Below are 24277 nucleotides of genomic sequence, written 5' to 3'. Positions count from 1 at the left end.
TCATTCAAGCTAAAATGTGAATCTTTCTGACCAATGTAGAGGTCACTGGAGAACAGTCAACCACAAACAATTTTACACCATTTTTCTAGGAGCAACAGGGACACAAAATACAACATTTACAACACTATCAGGACCACCCAGGATTCAGGAAATGTATAATACACCATTACAATATCATTGTTCCAGGTCATTGTGAGTCTTAAAATAGATGAGCATTATTTACTGGGTCAGATAAGTCTTTATCTTGATTTCATCTTCATTTGATTACTTCAGCTTTTGTATCAAGTGGTGATTTCTAAGTAGCAATAGAACACTGTGAGCAAGTGGAAACTGTTTCCCAAAAGCCACTACATGGCACTGTGCCTGAAATGCGGCATAAAAAAGTACCAAGACATCTTTTTCACCTGTGCTCTTGATGCTGTCTTCAAACAAGGTAATGTATGTTTAATGATAATGTCAAATAAAATATCCGATTGGCCAATTGTTTGTGTTGCATGTTTATAGACGACATTCCGCATTGCTAAGGCTGAAGACTGAGGCTAACATTAACACAATTAACACATTGTGGAAGCTTCTTTGTAAGTTTGATTGATGAAGGCCTGCATCATTTATGTTTTAAAAAGTTGACTTAGCCATTTTGTATAAACAGAAGATTAGACTTTATATTTACATATTTCTCATTAGTAAGCTTGGTCGTATCTATTAACGTCTGGGAACTGTTCATTTACGTTTAACACTACAAATCACAAATCTGTGACCACAGAGGGTCTGCATCATCCATTGTTCTGATGATCAATGTAAACTTGTTTCTCCTAACAACCCTGACTCCGAAAATACTGCTCAGGGCAGATAAGAAAAACATGCACCAGTTTTGAAAATGGCAAAGGACATTCCTGAAGGACAGATTCCAGCAGGCTACTACCACAGAAATTGTCGCAGTATCTTCACCATGAAGAAAGGCCAATTCCCAGCAGCTCTACTGAATGTGCCTTAAGTACCTCTTGGACATATCCTGCAGAGTGTTTCTTGCCAGAAGACTTCCAAATATCTAAAAGGACAGAAGACAAGAGAAGCACTGATACAATGTGGCCAATTGCAAGCTGGTGCAAAAATCAGGGGTGCAGCCCAAAAGAAAATGGACAGCAGAATACTTGCTATAGTGAGTAGAGACTTTGTCGCAGCTGAAGGGCACTACCACAATTCATGCTATAAAATATACACCAAAGAGGTCTACAAAGAAGATGTTGCCAACACTGAAGATGATGGTGGCGATGCTGCTGATGATGCCCAGTATGAAGCTGCTGTGAAACAGTCGTACAATTAGATATTCCTCTTCATCAGGACAGAGATTTTTGACAATCCTTGTGTGATGACAATTACTCGTCTCACTTCGAGACTGGTGCCTTCAATGAAGTCCCAAGACATAGTCCAAGTTAAAGAATCAACCACAAAGCACATAATACGAAATCTGGAGAGTGAATTTGCTGGAGCCTTGCACATCATCTCCGATGCAAAGCGAAAACTCCTTCTCTATCCAGATAACCTGTCCATGAATGAACTTGCCAAAGAAAAACAGTCTCTTAAAAGGGAGCTGCAGACCTTGAAAAGTCACAATGCCCAATGATGTCATAGCCAACACAGCCATCGAGCTGAGAGAGGACATCAAGAATCAAAATGTTCCTCAAGCCTGGCTTACTGATCAAACCAGATGCCGAATATCATGTCATTCCAGAATCACTTAGAGCAGTAGTCTCAAACACGCAGCCCGTGGGACAATATTTTGTGGCCCCCCACTTGATATCAAAGTTTAATGTAAGTGCGGCTCGCAGTGTGGATAAGGAACAACTGCGCAAGAGGGAGCAAAAAAAGATGCAGACCATAACAGCTGCTTATTCAAAACAGCACTTACACACACATCAATATTACAACATCTCAGCTGTTGTCAAGTCACTATAGCAGACTATATAATAATAATAATAATGCATTATATTTAAAGGCGCCTTTCAAGACACTCAAGGTCGCCGTACAAAAACAAAATAATAATAACAAATAATAACAGCAACGGGTAGAGAGTTAGAGCGTTAGAGGGAGTTGGCCTGTTTAAAAATGTGGGTTTTCAGATGCAATAATTTATCGCGAGACCTCCTCCTCTGATGCGGGGCTGTGTGGAGTAAACAAACCCAGGTGGTGTAGCTTCATTGAGCTGAGAGAAATCATTAAGTTGTTGCCACATCTCAGTTAGACATAAAAAAGTCATACTTGCAGTCAAGGAGGAGGTCATGCAGCAGATGTTCTTTGCTTGTGAGAGCATTATTAAACTTACTTCGATTTCGCAACGGTCGTTGGATAAGTTAACGTTAGCTGCCGCTCTGGGAATGAGAGCTAACACACTGTGGTCCACTTTGCGGGCAGAGATTCTCGGTCAATAGCTTTTCGTGGACAAAATGGAGTTTATGGAAGTGGGGTCATCAATGTGGAAGCTTCGTCGGGAACCACGGTGAATGTTTGCATTCAGGGGAGCGATGTCCGGACAGAAGCGCAGCATTGGCCGGGAAACAGTTGGATGAAACCGAAGCTGGAGGAGCTCAGCAGCTGTGTATTGGAGTAGGGCTGATGATGCATTTAATAAGATGGACATAATAGTCCAGAGGAGTACAAGCCTCACAGGCAGGTAAATCCACATGATGAGCGAGTGAGAGGCACCAGGAGATAACGGTCAGGAGGAGTAAGAGCGCCACGATCAGGTAAAAGACGTCCATAAAGATAAACACACACAGCACTAACAGCAAATCGTTTGCAGAAGAATCAGCGTAGACTATAAAACCAACATTTTTGTCTGAGTCAGGACGAGAAAAGTTCAGATAACAGTTAAGATCAGAAAGGGGGGGCCGGAGAGGCCGGAGAGCAGCTGCAGACAACCGCGCCAGCATACACTCAACCGGACAATATGTGATTCTGTTTTCACTTAAACGTGCGTCCACGCATCTTCAGCGGCTGTGCTGGCCTGCCACACCCATAGAGCTGCAGTCTCTCCACCCGCAGTTGCCAGGGAGAAGATATCAGTCAAAACTCCCTGCAATAAAATAATAAGAAATTATTAAAAAGTCTCTTTGCGCAAAAGCGAAACTTGGCTGCAGTGCAGAGCAGATTATGAACTCCCCGCGACACTCTCTTCTCTCTCTCTCTTTGAGCAGTTAACGAAAGAGATCGGCTCATCTGATGCATCTGTTATTCCCTTAATTACAGTGCTAAAGCGTCTTCTACAGAAAGAATGAGACCACGGAGTGAAAACAATAAAAAGTTCGCTCTTGAGAATCTGTCAACACGTTTTACTAAGATATACTCGGATCTCCTGTATTTTATTGCGACTGTGGCTACACAGTTAAAATAAATAAACAAGCAACGCTAAGCCTGGCGGCGGGGCAAGTAAAGCCTGGTGGCTTTAATACACTGGGGGAAACCCTGAATGGGAAGCTATAGGAAGTGTTTAGAGCAGTAGTCTCAGACACGCGGCCCGCGGGCCAAATGCGGGAAGATATTATGTGGCCCCCCACTTGATATCAAAGTTTAATGTAAGAGCGGCCCACAGTGGCAATAAGGAAGAGCGGCGCAAGAGGGATCAAGTAGAAGCAGTTACACACACACATCAATATCACAACGTCTCAGATGCTGTCAAGTTACTATAGCAGCCTATATGTGATTCTGTTTTCACTTATGTGCATCTGCGCAGCCTCAGCGGCCCGCCACACCCATAGAGCTGCAGTCTCTCCACCCGCAGTTGCCAGGGAGAAGATATCAGTCAAAACTCTCTGCAATAAAATAATAAGAAATTATTAAAAAGTCTCTTTGCGCAAAAGCGAAACTTGGCTGCAGTGCAGAGCAGATTAGACGCCCTACTTTTAGGCTATTATTACTATATTTAAATTACTATTATTTCCTCCCGTTTCCCCTGGTAACCACTGAAACGATGTTGTGATGACGCACGCAAAAACTTCGGCCAGCACGCTCCTGTCTGTACCCGCTTAGAGTCTGTCCAAGATCAGTTTGGAACACCAATAAAACGATTGCAACAAGATGCGACGACACGGTGGAACAGCACCTATTAATCGCTTCTAAACGAACGGATCAAACCAGCAGGAGCGAAAAAAAACGTTACAGCACAGACGGTGAAAAGCGGCACCGGAGCGTCAGCGTGATTAAGTAAACAAAAAAACACACCTGTCGGCTGGACAACTGAGAATCCACAGATTCCAGCGGTACCATTTTTATCACTCTACGACCAAGATTCACGGATCAAGAAATACAAGCAGAAATGTTGTCTTACCTTTGCTGTTTATCAAAACAAGTTATTTCCACCAGAACAAAACCACTTCTAATGAAGAACTACACTTTCCAGCATGCTTTGGGAACAAATCCCAGTCTGATTGATCATTACAGAGCGACATTAGATCGTTCTGATTAGAGAAGGGTGAAGGGTCCACACAAATGCATTTATGTCCTTTTGACTTGCTAATGAAGTGATTCACACGCATTTGGAGACCAGGGTCTGATTCTACCGGTTTAGAGGTTTAAAACGAGCTGTCAATCACCCTAATTTACCAAGGTAAGCCAGAGCTATGGTGCTGTGTAACTGAAGATGCTGCAGAGTCAGAGTTGTTATTACGCACCGCACAGGGAGCATCGATTTACAGTGAGTTATCATACTTTTTTTTTTTTTACTTTTTGGATCTGTAGTGGCATGTAAATAAAATGAAATGGGTTTTTAATAATTTGGTACCTAAGAAATCTCAATTGGACAGATGGTGCCAAACTGTGCAAAAAAGAGACAACGTCGAGACATCTCTTTACTAAAACCTCTGTAATTTCACTCTGCTTCATTTCAGCAGCATCAGACTTTGCACAGCTCATGTTCACGTGTTGTTACCTCCATGTGTTTTAAGCTCCTACTGCATATTTTAAAGGTGATATATGCTTTAAAATGCAATATTTTTTTTAGGCGAGAGAAAAAAAATATTTCCATGTACATTTACTCTGACACAGTGGCATCTACAGTGAAACCTACACCTCTGTTGGAAAATCTCACAAGTATTACCTTTATTTTAATACCAATATAATCCACATAGAACTTTTAACTCTTTTTCAAATATTTCAGATATCATTAAAATATACAGGGGTGCCCAAACTTTTGCATACCACTGTATGACTACACGAGTGTAAGGACAAGAAATGATAACAGAATAAGCCACCCCCTGTTCCTATATTTTTTTTACGTTATTTAATTTCAAATCTTAAGAGGATATTAGGTCCAGTTTTTGTATTGTATTGTATGTATTGTTCTGTGTAGCAGTGTAGCTCACAACAATAGTATCTGTGCTCATACAGCTTAGACCAGGAGGGGGCTGTGGTGGTTTTGGTAAATGGTTTTGTATTTATATAGCGCTTTTCCAGTCTTGATGACCACTCAAAGCTGCTTTACACTACAGTTGCCGTTCACCCATTCACACCCATTCACTCACACTTTCATACTTTCACACATTTTTCTATCACTCATCTTTCATACCCACTCACACACTGCTGGCACAGCCGTCAGGAGTAACATGGGGTTAAGTGTCTTGCCCAAGGACACATCGGCTTGTAGACTAGCGGAGCCAGGAATCCAACCCACAACCTTCGAGTTGAAAGACGACTCGCTCTCCCACTGAGCCACCGTCGCGTTGTGCTATGTAAATGTGATGATTCTGTCTCTTGGCTCTCAGAAGGAAATCTTTTAGGCTAAAATTCTCCCTAAAGCAGTTTGAGGAGTGGCTACATTCAAATGGCCACATCTTCTTCAAATATTATCAGATTTGCATGTGTTGGACATTGTTGGAAAGCTTAGAAATCACCGGTGACTGGTTTTGCCATGGCTGGACACATATGGATGTGGCGATATGTGCATAGAGAAAGTATCCTTTCTGCGTTGGATATGCAGAGTACGCTTGGAGCTGGGCAGAAAGCAGGAGAGAGACAGGGGCGGTGCGGAGAAAAAAAAGGCCTGCACCAGATAAGGGGCACCCTCTATAATTCCAATGCTTGTCTTTAGTGATGTAAGTAAACACAGTCCCAGTTACTTGACCTTCCTTCATGAGTCACCATATATGCTTCACAATGGGCAAGTGCATCAGGCCCCCAGTTATATAGAATTGAGGCAGATGTTTTTTTTAAAGCGGACCTAGACCGGAAGTTCCAAATTAACGCTGTTTTTTTGGTGTGTATCTGCGCCATTACCTCGTTTATGAAGCCCTGAAGGTTCGAAACAAATGGTTCAGCCACTGCTGAGAATGCTGTGTTGTATTGTAATCTCGTGCTCAGTGAGATCTCTGAAGAAACTCGGTCCTGTTACGTAAACAGCAGTTCTCCTGAACAGCGGATTCTCCTGCTCCGGGCACTAGTCCGGGCACATCCGGTTGCATACATTGTACCGCAGAAGAAGAAGAAGAACGTCCGCTGCAGAGGTGTATCATGAGCGACAGTGTTTTCTGACTCTGGGTCAAAGGGTGGAGTTGCACGTCTGAGAGCTGGTGTGCTGATTATGTCACTTTCAGGTATTGGCCAATCACAATACAGTCTGTGTTCTGGGTGTGAGATTCAGTCTGAAACACCACGGCTGACGAGAGCTTCAGTGAGGAGAGATTTCTATCGGCTTGTTAGGAGGTTTTTGACCATAAAGTTAATGTGTGTAAGTAGACCTCCATAACTCACATATATGTGCGATAGTTGTGTCATTTATTTTGTTACACTTTATTTTGTTGTTTACAGAGATATTATAACAATATAAAAATATTGTTATAATAAGATAAGATTTGCACTAATGTTACAAAGGACAGTTCGTTGTTCATTGCCTGCTTAGTTTTTATTGTGCTACAATTGAAAAGGTGATACATGATGAGCAAGTGAAAAGAGCTTTATTTACACTTCGACACATTGTATACAACGATCCAAAATAATGATCTCACTGTCAAAGCAGAGGGATATAGCACCACCTTGTGGAATGTTTACAATGAATGCAGATCAGACATTAAAATCTAGTCCACACATGTTAAATTAAATTATAATCAATATTTAAAATATATCAAACTCAGATATCCAATGTCTAAGTCTGAATAATTCAGATCCAAATCTTACCCTATCATTCCTCCTAGTGATTATTTCCCAGATAAAATGGGTTACCACTAGGCTAGCTTCTTAAAAATAAATTAATATAAATGAGTCTTTTGAACGGCTCTTTGTGTACTTCCTGCTTCTCCGACAGTGCAGACAATTTTCTTCTTTGGCCTCGACTCTGCTTGCGATTTTCTGCTTTTATTCCTTTAGTCTTTCTTCTGTTATAAATTACGAGCAGTGGTTCCTCGATACCTATAAATCATTGGGACTTTACATTTTAATTTTTTGTAGATAGCAGGCTACTGCCATAGTTAAAAATTTTAACCACTGAGAAGCTTGGCCTACCAGTAGCACAAGCCTGAAGTGAGACGTGGAAAGACTTGACACAGAAAAAATCATGGATATTGTGACCAAGCACCCAATGGTGAAACACCTCATATTGCACATAGGGTCAAATGATGTTGTGAAAGAGCAATCTGAAGTACTGAATCAAGACTTCGTTGATCTCCTAAACACAGTCAGCTGTCTGAACATTGAAGTGTCCATCAGTGGGCCTCTGCCGCCCGTCGGAAAAGGAGTGCAGAAATTCTCAAGACTTTTAAGTCTCAACATGTGGCTTTCAACAGCATGTGCCATCCGTTCAGTTACCTTCATTGACAACTTCAACTTTTTTTGGGATCGCAGACACCTTTTCAAAACAGATGGACTCTGCCTTAACAGGTCCGGAATACAATTTTTTTTATGTCAAACCTATTTTATCTCCTGCGTTACCCATCTGTTCCATCCACCAAGGACACGAGACAGGATCAAGCAAAACATGCAGACGGCAAAGCAAAATCTCCTGAAAGAGAGCCTCAACCCCTGTCTGAAAAGCGATTTCGCCATGACGGAAATCAGCGCAGAGAGGAAGAGCGTCCACCTCCCACCTTACCAACCAATTCACCTTCCTCCACTCCACAAACCCCACATATGTCACTTTTCTCTACCCCAACCCTTTCCCCCTCTTCCCCTCTCTTGGAGTTCACTGAAAAAATGAAAGAACTGGTCACTGCTGGAACCAAATTCACACCCCGCCCTAACCCCAGGTACCATGCCTCAAATGCCCCACTGGCCCCTCTCCCACCACTGGCTCTGAGTCCATTTCTGGCAAAACCACCCCCACCTCTACAACTACAGCAGAATCATCCTCTGTCTCCACAGCCTGATAACAGTTTAACACATTCAGTGACTTGTGTACAAAATACAGCAAGCTTTGTCTGATATGTGCTGGGCTCAGGCTACAGGACAGATTGCACTCAAACTTAGCATCCATTCCTCACCTGTCACAGCCAGCAGATAACAATTCTAACACACTAAATTTAGCTCTATTAAATGTAAGGTCTTTGGCAGGAAAATCTGTTTTAATCAATGATTTTATTATCAATCACAATCTTGATTGTTTGTTCTTAAATGAAACTTGGTTAGACCAAAACAAGAGTGCTGCTGTTCTGATTCAATCAGCTCGTCCCAACTTCAGCTTTATGAGTGAAGCTAGAGTGCATAAGAAAGGAGTGGCAGTGGCTGTTCTGTTTAGATTCCCTCCAATGCAAACAGATATCTGATGGAAACTTTGCCTCCTTTGAATATGTGGCTCTAAAGTTGAATTCTTCCTCCCGAGTTATGTTCCTAAATGTCAACAGGCCACCTAAATACTGTGCAGCCTTTTTTGATGAATTTCCGAACTTTTGTCTTTAATCTGTATTGACTTTGACTGTGTAGTCATTGTTGGTGATTATAACATCCATGTTGACAAACTCCATGACAGAGGGTTTAAAGAACTACATTGTGTCATCAACAACTTTGGACTGACTCAGCATGTGATGGAGCCCACACACAACAAAGGTCACACTCTGGACTTAGTCATGTCCAAGGGTGTTAGCATTTCTAAGGTTGTTGTAATTGATGTTGCTCTCTCTGATCATTCCTGTGTTTTCTTTGAGAGTGCTATCTCTTTGCAGACTAATGTTCAAAGAAAAGTTATCACAAAACGCTATATCACAGAAAACACCTATAGAACATTTATTCAGGCTTTCTCCTCCACACCCACCCTCCCTTGGGTCTCAGTAAATGATCTTGTCCATAATTTCAATGTGAAAATTTCAAATATTATTGATGCCATTGCACCCAACAAGGTGAAAATGGACCCTGGAAAAAAGCTATCCATGGAGAACGGCACATTGGTAAAAACTGAAAAAAGAGTGTCGGAAAGCTGAACGTCAGTGGCAGAAAACAAATCTCCAGGTTCACTATGACATCTATAAAGAAAGACTTCGAATCTACAACTTGAAATTGAGAAATGCAAGGCAATCCTTCTTCTCTGACATCATTGCCAAAAACGATAATAATGCACAAACCTTGTTTACCACTATCGACAGGCTAACAAACCCTCCTGTTTCAGTGGCCCTTAAACTGCTTTCCACAAGTGCCTGCAATGATTTTGCCTCCTTCTTCACTTCACTGACAAAATTCAGAAAATTAGGCAAGCAGTCAGCGTCTCAACATCAGGTGCAGTACACGTATTGTCCATGTGTCCACTTAAAATCAATTCAAATATATGACAGAATTTAACACAATCAACCCTTAAATCTTGCAGGACATCATACAACATTTCAAATCCTCCTCCTGCTGTCTTGATATTCTGCCAACAAGCCTTTATCAAACTGCATGGCCTCAGATCTTCTACAGATTGTAAACACTTTTTTTCTTTCAGGTGTCTTTCCACAGGCCCTGAAAACTTCTGTTATCAAACCTTTATTTAAAAAGAACAATTTAGACACTTCACTAATGAACAATTATAGACCAATTTCAAACCTCCCATTTCTCAGTAGAATCACTGAAAAAGCCGTTTTTATACAGCTGAACAACTTCATGTTGATGAACAGCTGTTTTGGTGTCTTCCAGTCAGGATTTAGACCACACCACAGCACTGAGACGGCACTTGTCGAAGTCTTAAATGACATTCAATTAAACACAGACAATGGCAGAATCTCAGTCTTAGTATTACTCGATCTCAGTGCTGCATTCGACACAGTCGATCATAACATATTACCTGACAAAAAACAGAACAGAAAACTGGGTAGGACTTTTTGGAACAGCATTAAAATGGTTTGAATCCTGGATTTCTGAAAGAAATATCATCGACTTGCAATAAAACAGCGTGTTGGCAGTTGCATGTGTCATTTTGAATCAAAGCGTCGCTACCAATGGCTAAGAACGGATTTTACGTCACATTACCTAGTAATGCATCGTTGAATGTATATCCAAACAACAGGATATGGAACTATAGGACAAAGTTGGCAAAACAACTTGTTTTTAATGAGCCATATGAGGTTGGAATTATTGAGTTTCAATATGCAAGAGCATGGGCTAATTTTAATGAAGTTGATGTAAAGGTGCCGATCTATAACTCTACAACAAAACAAACAGCGTCATTAACGCTATCTGTTGGTTTTTACGAAACTATAACAAGGGTTGTAAAGGAGTTTAATTTAAAATGCGCTAATAACCCTATTATCGCCCGTATAGCAATGCAGTATAACCCAGTTACAAGTCGTATATATTTCACTGGAGCTGAGGGATCACCTATAACTTTTACAGGGAGATTAGTAGAAATACTGGGGTTTAACACTGTAAGACCCAAATTAAGAAAAACCTAAAAAAAAATATTTTACCTTTCAGATGTTGTTGTAGGAGGCCTGATGCAGAAATCAAAGAGTTTTTTTTAAAAATGTTTCTGTACGTTTTTAGAGAAAATTTTGCAACGTTGGGCTTTGGTAGGAGCAGAATTTCTGTATTTGTACTCACTTTGAATAACAATTCAAAACAACTAAGGGTTCATTTGCAGGGTTGTTTGCTTACTTAGCTCTATAAACATATATAACATTAAAAATAATCACACATTAGTCATATATTTATGAAATCATTTATGAAAAATGAATAAATAAACAGGATAAAACTAGCTTTTTCTAGCAACTTCATTCCTTTTTTTCTTTTCATGACACACTTACCTTGAGTGAAAGTCCTAAAAACAGTTCTTGTCCTCTGAAAAGCAAAGGTGAACATCACACTTGCTGCATTGCGTGTTGCTGCAAAGGTGTATCCTTTATTGCAGCATCTGCAGCATCCTCTCCCTGTCTTCACTGGGTAATGTGCAACTTGGTCCTTGTGTACATCCTATGGCAGGTGTGCACATCTCTTGGATGGTCTCTTCTGAGCATTCAGAAGGCTCCTGATTTCACTGTGTGTGTTGCTGGGCTAATGTTTCCTGAAGAAGATATGCAGACCAGAAAAATCAGTGTTGGGGCTGATTACGACACCTGTCACAGGGCATGTGTTTGTTTGTTTGTGGCTCGATATCCACGTAATTATCAGCTGGGCAGTCCATGGGTGGTTGGTTTTCTTTGTCAACTTGTTGACAGACATCTTCATCTGAGTCTTCATCACTCTCATCAGTGTCATTGAGTTCCATCTCAACTTCTCTCTCTCCAGTTTGAATGATAACAATCACATCCTGCACACTGTATCGCAGCTCTCTCCTTGCTGGTGGCATTCTGAAAATAAAACAGCAATGAATTAACATGCATAAATATGTTTTCTATACAGTAGTACATAACCTGAAGTGTTACGTTCGTTAGGTCTTTGTCCAGGGGAACAGGAACAGCAACACGACAAACCCAGGAGTTAGACAAGACAAAGTTGATGGGTAAAGAAATTTTTTTTTATTTTTGATCTTAAACTTAAACTCACAGCTTGGTTTACAACATGTGGTGGAGGAAAGGAAGGAGGTGGAGTGCCAAAGAAATGAAATAAATAAAACAAAACATGGCCTATTCTAACTCTTAGTCTCTAAACAAAAGAAAACCCTGTCCTCTCTAAAAAAAAGGAGTTCAAAACAACTGCCAAAGTACATGGGTGGCAATGCTCCACTGCTGACCTAGTTTATATAGACAAAGTTGACTAGGTGATGACATGTACAGGATACCCAAACTTACCTAACTTCCTTCCCCATCACACACATTTTACCATCTGCTCAAGGTTCTGTCAAGATACCAAAATGAGTGAGAGAGCTCCTCAGCAGGCTCCCTTTTATTTTATTGTTATTTATTTTATTATCAGGTGATTGGACATGGCAGAAGTTCAAGCCAAGGGAGGCAGTGGCTTCATTTACTCTCAGGTGCAGCTTATCCTGATCAGCCACTGGTGGAATGCTAGGGGAGGGAGAGACAGAAGAGAGCAAGAAAAACAACAAACCTGATGCCCCTGCTGGGCATGTAACACCCCCACCCATACAAGTCAAAACACCTTGTGTTTGGAACAAGACAACAAAATCTACAACCCGGCCAACTATGCTGCACCTGATAGTGCGTCAGCTATAATGTTTTCAGATCCCTTCTTATGATTGATTTCCAGATTGTAATTATGAACAATTAGGGACCAACGCATAAGACGATGGTTATGGTTGTACATGCAAGGAAGGAATACCAGTGGGTTATGATCTGTAAAAACCTTGATAGGCTTTCCATTTGACCCGAGGTAAACCTCAAAATGCTGCAGAGCAAGCAAAAGTGCAAGAGTTTCTTTTTCAATGGTGGAATACTTAAGTTGGTGTTTATCAAATTTGCGAGAGAAGTAGCTCACCAGGTGGTCGATGCCCTGGTCATCCTCTTGCAGCAGCACTGCCCCAGCCCCAACTGCACAGGCATCTACTTCCAGCTCAAAGGGGGAGTTGAAATCTGGGGCAGACAGAACTGGAGAGCAACAAAGAAGACCTTTAGGGCTGTCAAATGACCAGACCAGACGAAGGGCTTGGAAGGACTAGTGGTCAGTGGGGCTGCCACAGAGGATAAGTTTCTGCAAAACCTGCCATAATAACCACACCACAATGTCATCTAAATAGGCCTTACAGTTTGAAACATCACCTAAAATCTTATTTACTAGCCTTTGGAAAGTAGCCGGAGCATTGCATAGTCCAAAAGGCATAACTGTGTATTGTAAGAAGTTATCAGGGGTTACAAACGCTGAAATTTCAGAAGCCTGGCGGGTTAAAGGAACTTGCCAATATCCCTTTAACATATCGAGTTTGCTAACAAACTTCGCAGGTCCTATCTCATCTATGCAATCGTCAATACGAGGTAACAGATGTGCATCAGGGACAGTGATTGAGTTTACCCTTCGGAAGTCAGTACAGAATCTCGGACTCCAATCAGACTTGATATCGAGGAGACAAGGAGAACTCCACGAACTACAACTTGGTACCGCAAATCCATACCGCAATAAATATTCATCCTCCTTCTTCATCACCTCTCTCTTAGCTGGACTAACCCGATAGGCCCACTGTTTAATTGGCATAGGGTTTGTTAGAACATGTGTAATGACAGAAGTCTGGGAGGGAATATCACTGAAAAGGCTTGGAAAGTCATGTATGAGTTTTGTGATGTCAATACACTGGTCACCATGTAGATGAGACAAATAGTGAGGCAAATCAGACAATACCTCAGTGTTGCTAAGTCTCGCCCCCCGTGGTGTAGCGTTGCGCATGACCAAGCCATCAGCAGCAGCAGAAGTCAATTCAGAGAGTGAAGCCATTGGTGAAACAGTTTTGGGTGGAGGTGGCACCTTTTCATCCTCTCTTGGGTGGTATAGTTTCATCATATTGACATGACATACTCTGGTCTGTCGCCGGCGGTCAGGGGTTTTGATGATGTAGTTTGTATCACTCAGTTTGCTCTCCACCACATAAAGACCTGAAAATCTTGTTGAAAGAGTAGAACCATGTACAGGTAGAAGAATCAATACTTTGTCTCCTGGTTGAAACAGGCAAGCAACTGCTCTCTGATCTTGATAGTTTTTCTTTTGGGAAGAGGTCAGTGCATTCTTAGCCAAAGAGCAAGCCAACTGGAGTCGCTCTTTGAGCTTGGCCACATAATCAGGAATGCTTTTTACCTTTAATTCAGGGCTGACCAAATGGTCTTTATGGACCTTTAAAGGACCCCTAACCTCACGTCCAAATACTAGTTCAGCTGGACTGAAACCTAGTGACTCCTGGACTGCTTCACGGGGAGCAAGCAGAACTAGGGGAACACCCTCATCCCAATCCTTCTGGGAGTCAATACAGTGCTTCCTCAGCATGGATTTCATAGTCTGATGAAATCGCTCAAGTGCCCCCTGGCTTTCAGGGTGGTAAGGGCTAGATGTTATGTGTTTAACACCTAAGGATTTCAGGGCCTGAGCAAACAGCTTGGATTAGAAATTGATTCCTTGGTCAGTTTGAACCATTTTTGGCAGACCAAATAGCGAAAAAAAACTTTACCAGGGCTTTGGTGATTACTGGAGCTGTAATCTTCCGCAACGGCACAGCTTCTGGGAACCTGGTGGAAGCACACATGATGGTTAAGAGAAACTGATTCCCAGCTTTAGTTTTCGGCAGTGGCACCACACAATCTACAATAACCCTATCGAATGGTTCACCTGTTACTGGAATGGGACAGAGGGGAGCAGGGGGAATTACTTGATTTGGTTTACCAACCACTTGACACACATGACAAGAACGACAGTACTGCACCACCTCAGATTTAAGTCCTGGCCAAAAGAAAGCTAAGGACAATACCTAAGAACAACCATAGGCACAACAACCTGATAAACACCCCCCCACTCCCCACTCTCAGAGACCCCACTAGTCCAGTGGCGCATCAACAGGCCGTTATCAAGGACATAGGCTACTTTCTTCTGCCTAGCGGTTTCCTGGCCAACAACTGTGGAGTGGCATTTTAAGAGCGTTAAATCGGCTTGTTGCGCCACAATGAACTCTTCCCTACTAGCGGGCAAGTCTCCAACTCCCGGACCAGGGAAGGACGATCTCGTATCATCTTGCTGGGCCTCAAGTTGATGGTTGGACCCAGTCACCACATCAGGAAGCTGTTCTGAACCCAGAAAAGAATCAGAAAGTTCAATGCCATACCTTTTTGACTGAGCTCTTGTAACCACACAAGCAGGAAAAATCTCAGAAGGTGGTTGTGTGATGCTCACTGACTCTAAATTTAAATCAGGACTGTCCAGTACTTCAGGGACTGGCATTACCCACAATAATATCTACACCATGAATGGGCAAAGCATGGCGTACAGCAACTTTAAAGAATCCATTGATCAAGGAAGAACAAATGTGTACATGATGTAAAGGGACAGGTATAAACTTCATCCCAAAACCCTGAATGATGGCGCTTGAGTGACAGGATGATTCATGGGACAAAGGTAATATGCCTTCTCTAATAATGGACTGAGAACCTCCTGTGTCGCGCAGCATTTTTACTGGCTGCTGATCTTTTGGATCCCCTGTAACTGAAACAAAGCCCAAAATGAAGGGTTTAAAGCAGGGATCAGGGTCACTGGTAGTTTGTGATTTATCAATATCAGGAAAGTTACTCTTAATCAGGCCCATGCTTTTCGGCTGGGCCGGGTGAGGCTGTAACTGTTTACGCTTCAGAGATAAACAATCAACAAGAATGTGACCTTTCTTATGGCAGTAGAAACATTCTCGAGTCTCTCGTGGTGGAGATTGTGGCCCTTAGCCTTCTCAAAAGGAGCATAGCCAGGATTAGGTCTCACAGGACCCGATACCAGACTCCTTTCTGGATGGGAGGAAACAAACACATTTTTGTGGGTTAAAACAAATTCATCAGCTATGACAGCCGCTTTAGACAAGGTGGTCACTTTTTGCTCATTCAAGAACACTACCAGTTTCTCTGGCAATGTATTCTTAAAATCCTCCATTAGCATTAACTGACGTAGGTACTCAAAATTATTTTTTAACCCCACTAGCAGTGCACCATTTATCAAACAGAATCCCCTTTTCTCGTGCAAACTCAACAAAGGTTTGTCCACTAGGCTTCTTATGGACCCTGAAGGGGAGGGAGAGACAGAAAAGAGCAGAATAGATAGAGTGGTGGACCAAGTGCTCTGGGTAGAAATGTTTTCAAGGCAGACAATACTGGGTGCTGATTGTAAGTCGTTTTAGACAAAAGCATCTGCATAATGCCCTAAATCTAAATGTAATTATCTTAGTGTATGGTCTCTACTTATCATACTAAAAGGAAAACATGAAAACTCCCCACTTACATCCATGCCCCACATTCAGGAACATTTTCACCTTTCCCAGTACTGACTTGTTGGTTGATATCATCTTTGTGGACAAAGACATGGGATTTTAGGTCAGTCTATTAACTATAATTTTTATAGAGATAAAACTTTTAAATCAGTTAAATTTGACCAGAACAGGCAAGGCCTCATTTAAAAACAGCTGCCACAAATAGTGTGGATGTGGTGTCCAATATAACCCGCCGCCATGCATCAGAACAACAAGACACAGGCTGGTTGTATTAAACAGAGGCTCTTCAAAAAGACCGTCTTTCGGCAGAGGGTGTAGCCATTCACAATCAAAAAGACATAACACATCTATTAAAAGGGGTAAAGCAGTCAAAAGGAAGAGAGGTGCCAAAGGCAGTGCAACAAAAAAAAAGAAATAAATCCAAGCCAGGCATGCATAGATTTATTGTGTGTAAACACCAACTTTATTAGTACTCTGTGTGAAATAGCTCTTAATGTGTTAAAAGGTAACATCCCTTTGACAGATAAGAAATACAGGCAGTTAAAAAGTAAGAGATCTGTTGTCAAGCTTGTCCCCAAGAAAGGGGTTAAGACATCACAAAAGAAAAAGACTATCAACCAATCGGGTGGATTTTTATTGCCATTACTTGGAGCCGCCATACCATTCATTTCAGGCCTACTGAACTGGGGATAGAGACACCAAATGGAGCACACTCAAAATATGTTTTTGGTACTGCAACACCAGCTGGATCTTTTAAAGCAGCCTCAGCCGCAGCAAGACCATAGTTCTGTTAGGCAGACGAAACAAAAAAGAAAAGGAACTAGACAGAGCTATGATTGATGTACTCAACATGTCCGGCATAGATGTGTATGACAAAGCTAAAAAAATATGCCCACATTTTGCAGCGTTACCTCTCTTTATTAAAGCAAGGGGAGCATGAAAAAGGTCTACTGACTTTATCTTTACCCGACAGCGACACTATTAACACAGCAACCCCAATTGTTGATGCTGTTATTGGTGAAAATACTAATAGTGACCATGTCATATTAGAAGTTTAAAGTCACTAGCCTAAAAGAAGTAAAAGAAATGCTGAATACATTTTGGGGCCACTATCTAAACAGAAAAATGTATTATCATGGAATGATCACTGTGAGATTACAATCGTATTGTTGGAGGTTCACACCTGTATGATTTAAGTAAAAGGGGTCACCGGCCTACATAATGTTTCAGACAAGTGTCAAGACACACAAGTTGGAATGTTTTAAAAAAAATATTGGCTAGTCTAAATGTGCCTTTGTCTGCCGTGCCAGAAGGTATTGGTACAGACAGTGAAGTATGTTGACGCCTGTAGTATCAGACGCTAGAAAAAAGAAATCAATTTTAATTGACTCGCCGCGGTTTAGCACCCCTTATAAAAGAACACACCATTCCAAGCGCCTTAGTTTTCCCCCTTTGGATGATCACATGTGGTTGCTCACCCACTGGGCCCACTGTCATGGGCACTTTCAAATGCCGATGGGACTCTACGAAAAATAAACAAGGCTGCACTTGCCAGAGAGCTGGAAAAGAATGTGTCTCCTGCAGAACAGATCCCAACACCATCCACTTCCATCATTGATGGGATGAGCCTGGTCCAGAAAATGAATGGCAACAACAAAACCTTTGGAGAGGTGGCAGAGTCACAATTCCCCATATTCTCCACGAGGGGGCACAGAGTCAGAGGATTGATGTTGTGTTTGATGTTTACCACCAGACTTCATTTAAAGACGCTGGAACCTCCCACAATACAGAGGGAGGCTGCATGGCAAAGTTTTACACACTGCTATAGGTTGACAGATGGTGTGTGTGGAGAAGTAGCAGAACTGCAATCCACACATGAAGAAGCTGACACTCGCCTGCTCCTACATGCTTCAGATGCTGCAAACGTGCTCAAAAGCAGTCATCATCACAGCTGAGGACACTGATATCATGGTGCTTTGCCTTACCTTCCAGAAGGACATCACCTGTCCCATCTACATGAAGTGTGGGACACAGAACCGCATACGATATGTTGACATTAGCAAACTGGCAAGCTCAGTTGGAGACAGTCTCTGTGACAGCCTAATTGGCTTACATGCCTTCACTGGCTGTGACACTGTCAGTGCATTCGCTGGCTGGGGGAAGCTGAATGCCCTGAAGATGATGAAGAAGGATACTTCCTACCAAGATAGTTTCAGTGGACTAGGCCAGTCATGGGATGTCAGTGAGGAGCTGTTCCAGAGAATTGATGAGTTTACATGTCACATGTATGCTGCTAACAGCAGCACGGTAGAGGCGAACCAACTGCGCTACCAGCTCTTCTATACCAAAAGGGGAGAGGTTGAGTCCAGCCAGCTGCCACCATGTAGAGACTGTATCTTCCTGCATGTTGAATGAGCCAACTATTAAGCAGCAATCTGGAAGAGCAGTCAGCAGTCTAACCCTGTGGTCCCAAGTCATACGGAGCATGGATGGAAAGAAGATGAGGGCAAGCTGGCAATTTACTGAATGTGCTCCCCACCTGCACCAGATGTAGTCCTGGAATTGCAGGATGATTCAGAACCTAGTCAGTCAGAGGATGAGAGAGAGACAAGCAGTTTGCAAAATATCATCTACAGACATAGATCTTTTCAAAAAGTAAAGGAAGCTTTTTCAAAGGAAGCTTTGTCACCTTGAGAGGTACAGACAAGTGAAATTTTGGACTCTGGCCCATAGACTTATAAAGAGAGCGTTGCAGAAAAAGAAGGTGCTTTACCACAACTTTTGTTTCTATGTCGACCATGACTTTTCTCCTGAAGTGAGAAACACAGCAAATACGTTGAGGCCAAAAAGGTGTTGAAGGAAAAACAAATAAAGTTTCAGACACCCTGTAAATCTTTATTTTATTTATCCTTTTTTATCCAGGTTAGTCTCATTGAGATTAAAATCTCTTTCACGGCTGTGCTTACTATGAAAGACAATCCTGATGGTGCCTCTGCCTGGTGTAGTGTGATAAATTAATGAAAATTAAAATTACCCCAAAAATCAAGGATGCACACCATCGGGCCATGCTCAACCCATATCCAACTGTGTTTATATTGTTTCTGTTCATGTTTCTCAGGAAAGATATGTTCAGTATATGTACTTGCATTGACCCCAGGAGATATTTTTGGGTGGGTGACAATCAATGTAGCCTACAGTAGGAGGCAATGAATAGGCAAAACCTATACATCTGACAAGGAAGGCAGATACATAGTAGTTTCAGGGAAAATAAATGAGATAACTGTTACAATGTGTAATGTTTATGCTCCCCTGGGAAATAATTTTGCATTTTATAGAAACATATTTGATTTGATGATAGAAGCCACAGGGGTCCTCATATGTGGTGGAGACTTTAATATCCATCTCAATCCACAACAGGATTCATCCTAAAACCCAGTTACTATTATTATTATTATTATTGTTATGAATAATAATAATAATAATAATAATACTATTTTATTTGTAATGCACTTTTCATCATAGATCTCAAAGTGCTACAGTTTAAAATAGTGGTGGGCATTTTTTAAATCTAGATTAATCTCAGTGTAATCTTGGAATTAATCTCGATTAATCAAGATTAAAATGGCCCATTTGATTTCTGTAATTCAGTAATTTGTGGTGTTGTGGTAATTAATAGGCTAAGTAATTAAATTAAATTAAGTAATTTAAAATTACATAACGTAGCTTACCTAAAGCGAATATTTGAAATTCCCAGCTGGCACCGATGAGGTGTACAGTAACGCCGAGGTAGTTATCGTTGTTGACAGATGTCCAATAGTCCCAAGTCAGTTAGTGCTGAGTGGTATGACCAAAAATATATATCACGGTATTTTTATAAATTCTAACGGTTTCATGGTATATGACTGTATTTTTTTTCATGCATAATCAGGTGTATTTTTTACTGATCGAGAATTGAATTACTGCAGTAGATTAATTTACGATGGTCTATTTTACTGTAATGAATACTGTAGAATAACTCCACACTAGTACAGTTTCGCATGGCCCCAAAAAATGATGCTGTTTACAAAGAAGAGCTACTCAGGATTCTAAAGAAGTGAGGAATAGAATGCAAGGATAATTGCAGTCAAAATACAGAACTTTTACTGTGCAAATCAACATCTTTTATAAAAATTCCCCGTGTTACCTGCTGATGTGGAGGATGCTGACCTTAACTTCATGCATTCTAGATATTCCAAGACATGCTTACTAGGGCTGTCAAAATTGCTCAAAAATTATATTTGAATATATATTTGCATAGTATTTGCATGGCGCATCTGGGGTGCGTTGCAGCGGCTGCATCTATTGGCTTTCAATCAATCAGACTGTCAGGCGATGACAGCATGACGTCAATAACAGGACAAACTAATACGAGACATAACTACCTGTATATGTAGTTTATTTATGTTTAAACATATTTCACAACATATTAACTACATAAAAATAAGTAAATTAACTAATGACCAAGACTGCAGACCTCACTCGGTCACTCTCTCTCTCGTCCCGTGCCAACATGGCTTCACGCTCTCTGCGCACACTGGTTTAAATGAACAACAAACAAATGCTGAGTGCTTAGTACTGAGTGATTAAAAGTTTTGTGCAAGCGGCTAGGTATTCATAGACCCAGCTCCCAACCCAACTTTGGGAATAGATTAACGGTAATATTTTTTTTAATTGCCCGATAAAAGTCTCACATTAATGCTGATAACGGCCCACCACTAGTTTAAAAACAAAAATAAGGATGAGTAGTTTTAATTAAAAAGACTAGCACAGTAAGCGGTATTAACGGGTTCAAACTTGAAGCGCGCAAGTCCATGTGAGCCCTGAGCTCGTCTCTCATTCATTCACTGTTTGTGGTTGTAGTTATTATCAGCGCTGTCCATGCGGATGTTGGGCTGTGGAGGCAAAGTTATGTTTTACTTCCTGTTTAGTGCGTTACACTTTCTGTTGGGAGGTCATCTTTTGCATGTTCAGGGTAGGTCCCTGGTCTCACATATCACGTTTTGTGCAGATCGGTCAATGTACGGTGAAGTTAGAGGGCACTTCCTTTTTAAAATGGCTGACTTCCTGTTGGGTCAAAGGCGTGTCCATTAACGTGTTCAGGGAAGTTCCCTTGACTCACATATCATGTTGCGTGGAGATCGGGCAATGTACGGCAAAGTTACATTCCACTTCCTGTTTTGGCAGTTCCACTTCCACTTTGGAGTTTAGCTTTTGCAGACATGTCCAGGATAGGTTCCTGGTCTTACATATTAAGTTCCGTGCAGATCGATCAATGTACGGTGAAGTTAGAGGGAAATTTCTGAGCGGGTCTGTGGTCGCACATATCACATAGGAGGATACAACAATCCCTGTTATAGCAGCATAAAAAAGTGTGTGTAATGTTATCTCCAGCAACCAGGGGGCGTTGTTTTTTAAACTGAATATTTTCATATAGACTTCTTCAGGGTCAGACTGTCATCAATCCAAGGAAGTTTGGTTCATTTGAACTGGTGAACAGCATCCCTAAAAGACGAACAAAGAACTTGGTATGTTAATTTACTGTGGTATCACCACACCAGCAGGTACTTTTGGTCCCCTAAAAAGTGGGCGGCACATATAGAAAGTGCTGAAATTCCTACACCGTTCACCTGTTTTGGATGTAAATACCCTCAAGTTAAAGCTGACAGTGCATATATATATAATATATATATATGCACTTTCCGCTTTAATTTGAATAAATATAAAATGAATATATTGGTACGGTTTCGATATCTTAATATATAACTACTCAGACTAGCAAAGGTAATATTACATTGTAAAAATAATTAAAAGCACAGATATAATCACACCACAAACTTTTTTTAAACAATAGTGCATTATCTGATCAAATGAAACAGCAAAGATGAAACCACACAAATTAAAAATAAATAAACAAAAATAAACATAATTTTAACACACTCACAGAAACTACAACTACAAATACACCATGCTGCTACAAGTGAATGAGACGAGTGTTGCTTGCTCTGGGTGGCGCTGTAGAGCGAGTGTCTGTCGAATATCCAACTTTAAACCAACTTCACTGCGCTGCATAACAGATGCTTGCACACGTTTGTTGGTTGAGATTAATTTTCTCATTCTCATCGTAGTCTACGCTGAATCCTAAACGATCTCACACAGTGGACTTATACGAAGACGGTGCCGCTTACTTTTCAAAAGGAGTGGTATAAGTAAAAGGACAGAGCAACTGTAAACTCTGGGCCAAGTCAGGAGACTTTTATAACTCATCATAAGTCATCAACAACTTTGTGAAGAAGGAACGGCGCATGGACTTGCACTTAAAGTTATAGTACAATACTACAATCTTGATATTCTCAGATTGCATGGTGCACTGTCTGCAATGTAGGAAATACTAATTTAGTGCGTGTACGTCTTGGGTCTGTGACTGCCTGCCTACCCTGCCCTTAGAGCTCACCGCACGTCACTGGAGGACAGACTCTGTGTTTACCTTCAGGGAGTCCGACTGCTGTACAGTATAATGTGTCAAGCTGCTTCAGGGTCTGTGTTAGCTTGTCAAGCCTAATAAACGTGTGTGTCTGTGGTTTCTACAGGGAGTTTGCCAAGGAGAGAGAAAGAGTGGAGAAGAGACAACGGTTCCTGAAACTCCGCAGACGACAGCAAATAGAGAGAGAGTTAACAGGATACCTGGAATGGATCTGCAAAGCAGGTCGACAACAAACACGGCTTATCCTCCACTAATAGTCACTTTACTGTACTGTTGTGGGGAGACGTGGCCTAATTATGCCTGACTTTTATTGAAGTGTTGGTATTTGTGTTGCAGAGGAGGTGATGTTGGCTGAGGAGGACAAGAACGCGGAGGAGAAATCTGTGGACGGCGCTTGGTACAAAAGAAGACACAACAACTCAGGTGAGGGCTGCCATGTTAACACTCAGTCAGCGAGGTGTAGCATAAATAAAATTAGATTTTTACTAAATGAGCCAATAGATATGAAAAGGACCCCTCATGTACCACCCTTGCACGCACACTCAAATCGACAGCAGCAGAGAGGTAAGAATGATAACTAAGACCGCTCGTAGGACTCGAAGTCATGAAAGGGCCCTCGCTCCGCACAACTGGGGGGGCGCAGCAGTTCCCTTACTTCACAGTCGGGGAACTGTGAGGTCTCCTTTTAGCATTTTATGCAATATGCAAATTACCACTTTATCTCATGTCAAAAATTCCTTAAAAAAAATTTGGACTAAGCCAAACTCACCAAATTTCGTCCCGATTGGACTACTTTTGTCTGATTCTAACCCGACTTCTGGGGGCGCTATAGAGCCCTGGGGCTAGGCACGGGTTAGGGCCCTATGCCACTATCGCATTTTTTGCCTACCCAAGCTCCATGCCAAATTTCAAGAGATTTTATGCATGTTAAACCCCTCAAAATTGAGCCCAAACTCGGAGAAAAAGTTTAGGTCAACAGGAACAATAGGTTCCTCTTACTTCATGGCAGGAAACGCTGGCCCTCAGCGTAAACACAAGGCACACACGCATATTGACCAATCGCGTGCGGTGCGAAGAGAAAAAAAGTAAGAGAGAGAGAGAGAGAGAGAGTGACAAAAAAAAAAAAAACACGGCTCCCAAGAAAGAGCCGGCTCCCGTCGTTCACTTCAAAGAGCCGGCTCTAAGAGCCGTTTCATTCGCGACCGACCCATCACTACCATGTATACGGGACCCCATCAATAATCCGAGGTGTTTCTCTGGCTGAAGGCAATTTCGGCAAGGCTATGCAATTAACAATTTTTGAGAATCGATCTTCAATTGTTAATACAGCAGTTTTTCATTTGGATGGTAGAGGAAGATCTGTGACAAAGTCTAGGAAGATGTTGGCCCAGGGTCGGCTAGGGATCAGCAGTGGTTGAAGCAAACCCTGCTGTGGTCTGGAGGAGGTCTTATTGTGGGCGCAGATACATAATCTT

At 41.6% G+C, this 24277-nt stretch overlaps 1 protein-coding gene across 1 annotated transcript in view; it reads left to right on the top strand.

Annotated features, from left to right (window-relative positions):
* cacna1ba (calcium channel, voltage-dependent, N type, alpha 1B subunit, a) overlaps positions 1 to 24277 on the top strand; it is a gene marked incomplete at both ends in the record, with an annotated part of 225712 nt that overhangs the window by 85687 nt on the left and 115748 nt on the right. Inside the window, 2 exons of the mRNA XM_083887152.1 lie at positions 22909 to 23024; positions 23139 to 23225. Coding sequence (XP_083743278.1) covers positions 22909 to 23024; positions 23139 to 23225 — 203 coding nt within the window. The remainder of the gene's footprint in view (positions 1 to 22908; positions 23025 to 23138; positions 23226 to 24277) is intronic.

The sequence above is a fragment of the Microchirus variegatus genome (genome assembly GCF_963457635.1).
Source record: "Microchirus variegatus genome assembly, chromosome: 3".
In the NCBI taxonomy this organism is placed as follows: domain Eukaryota; kingdom Metazoa; phylum Chordata; class Actinopteri; order Pleuronectiformes; family Soleidae; genus Microchirus; species Microchirus variegatus.
This window is presented reverse-complemented; position numbering and strand designations above follow the sequence as displayed.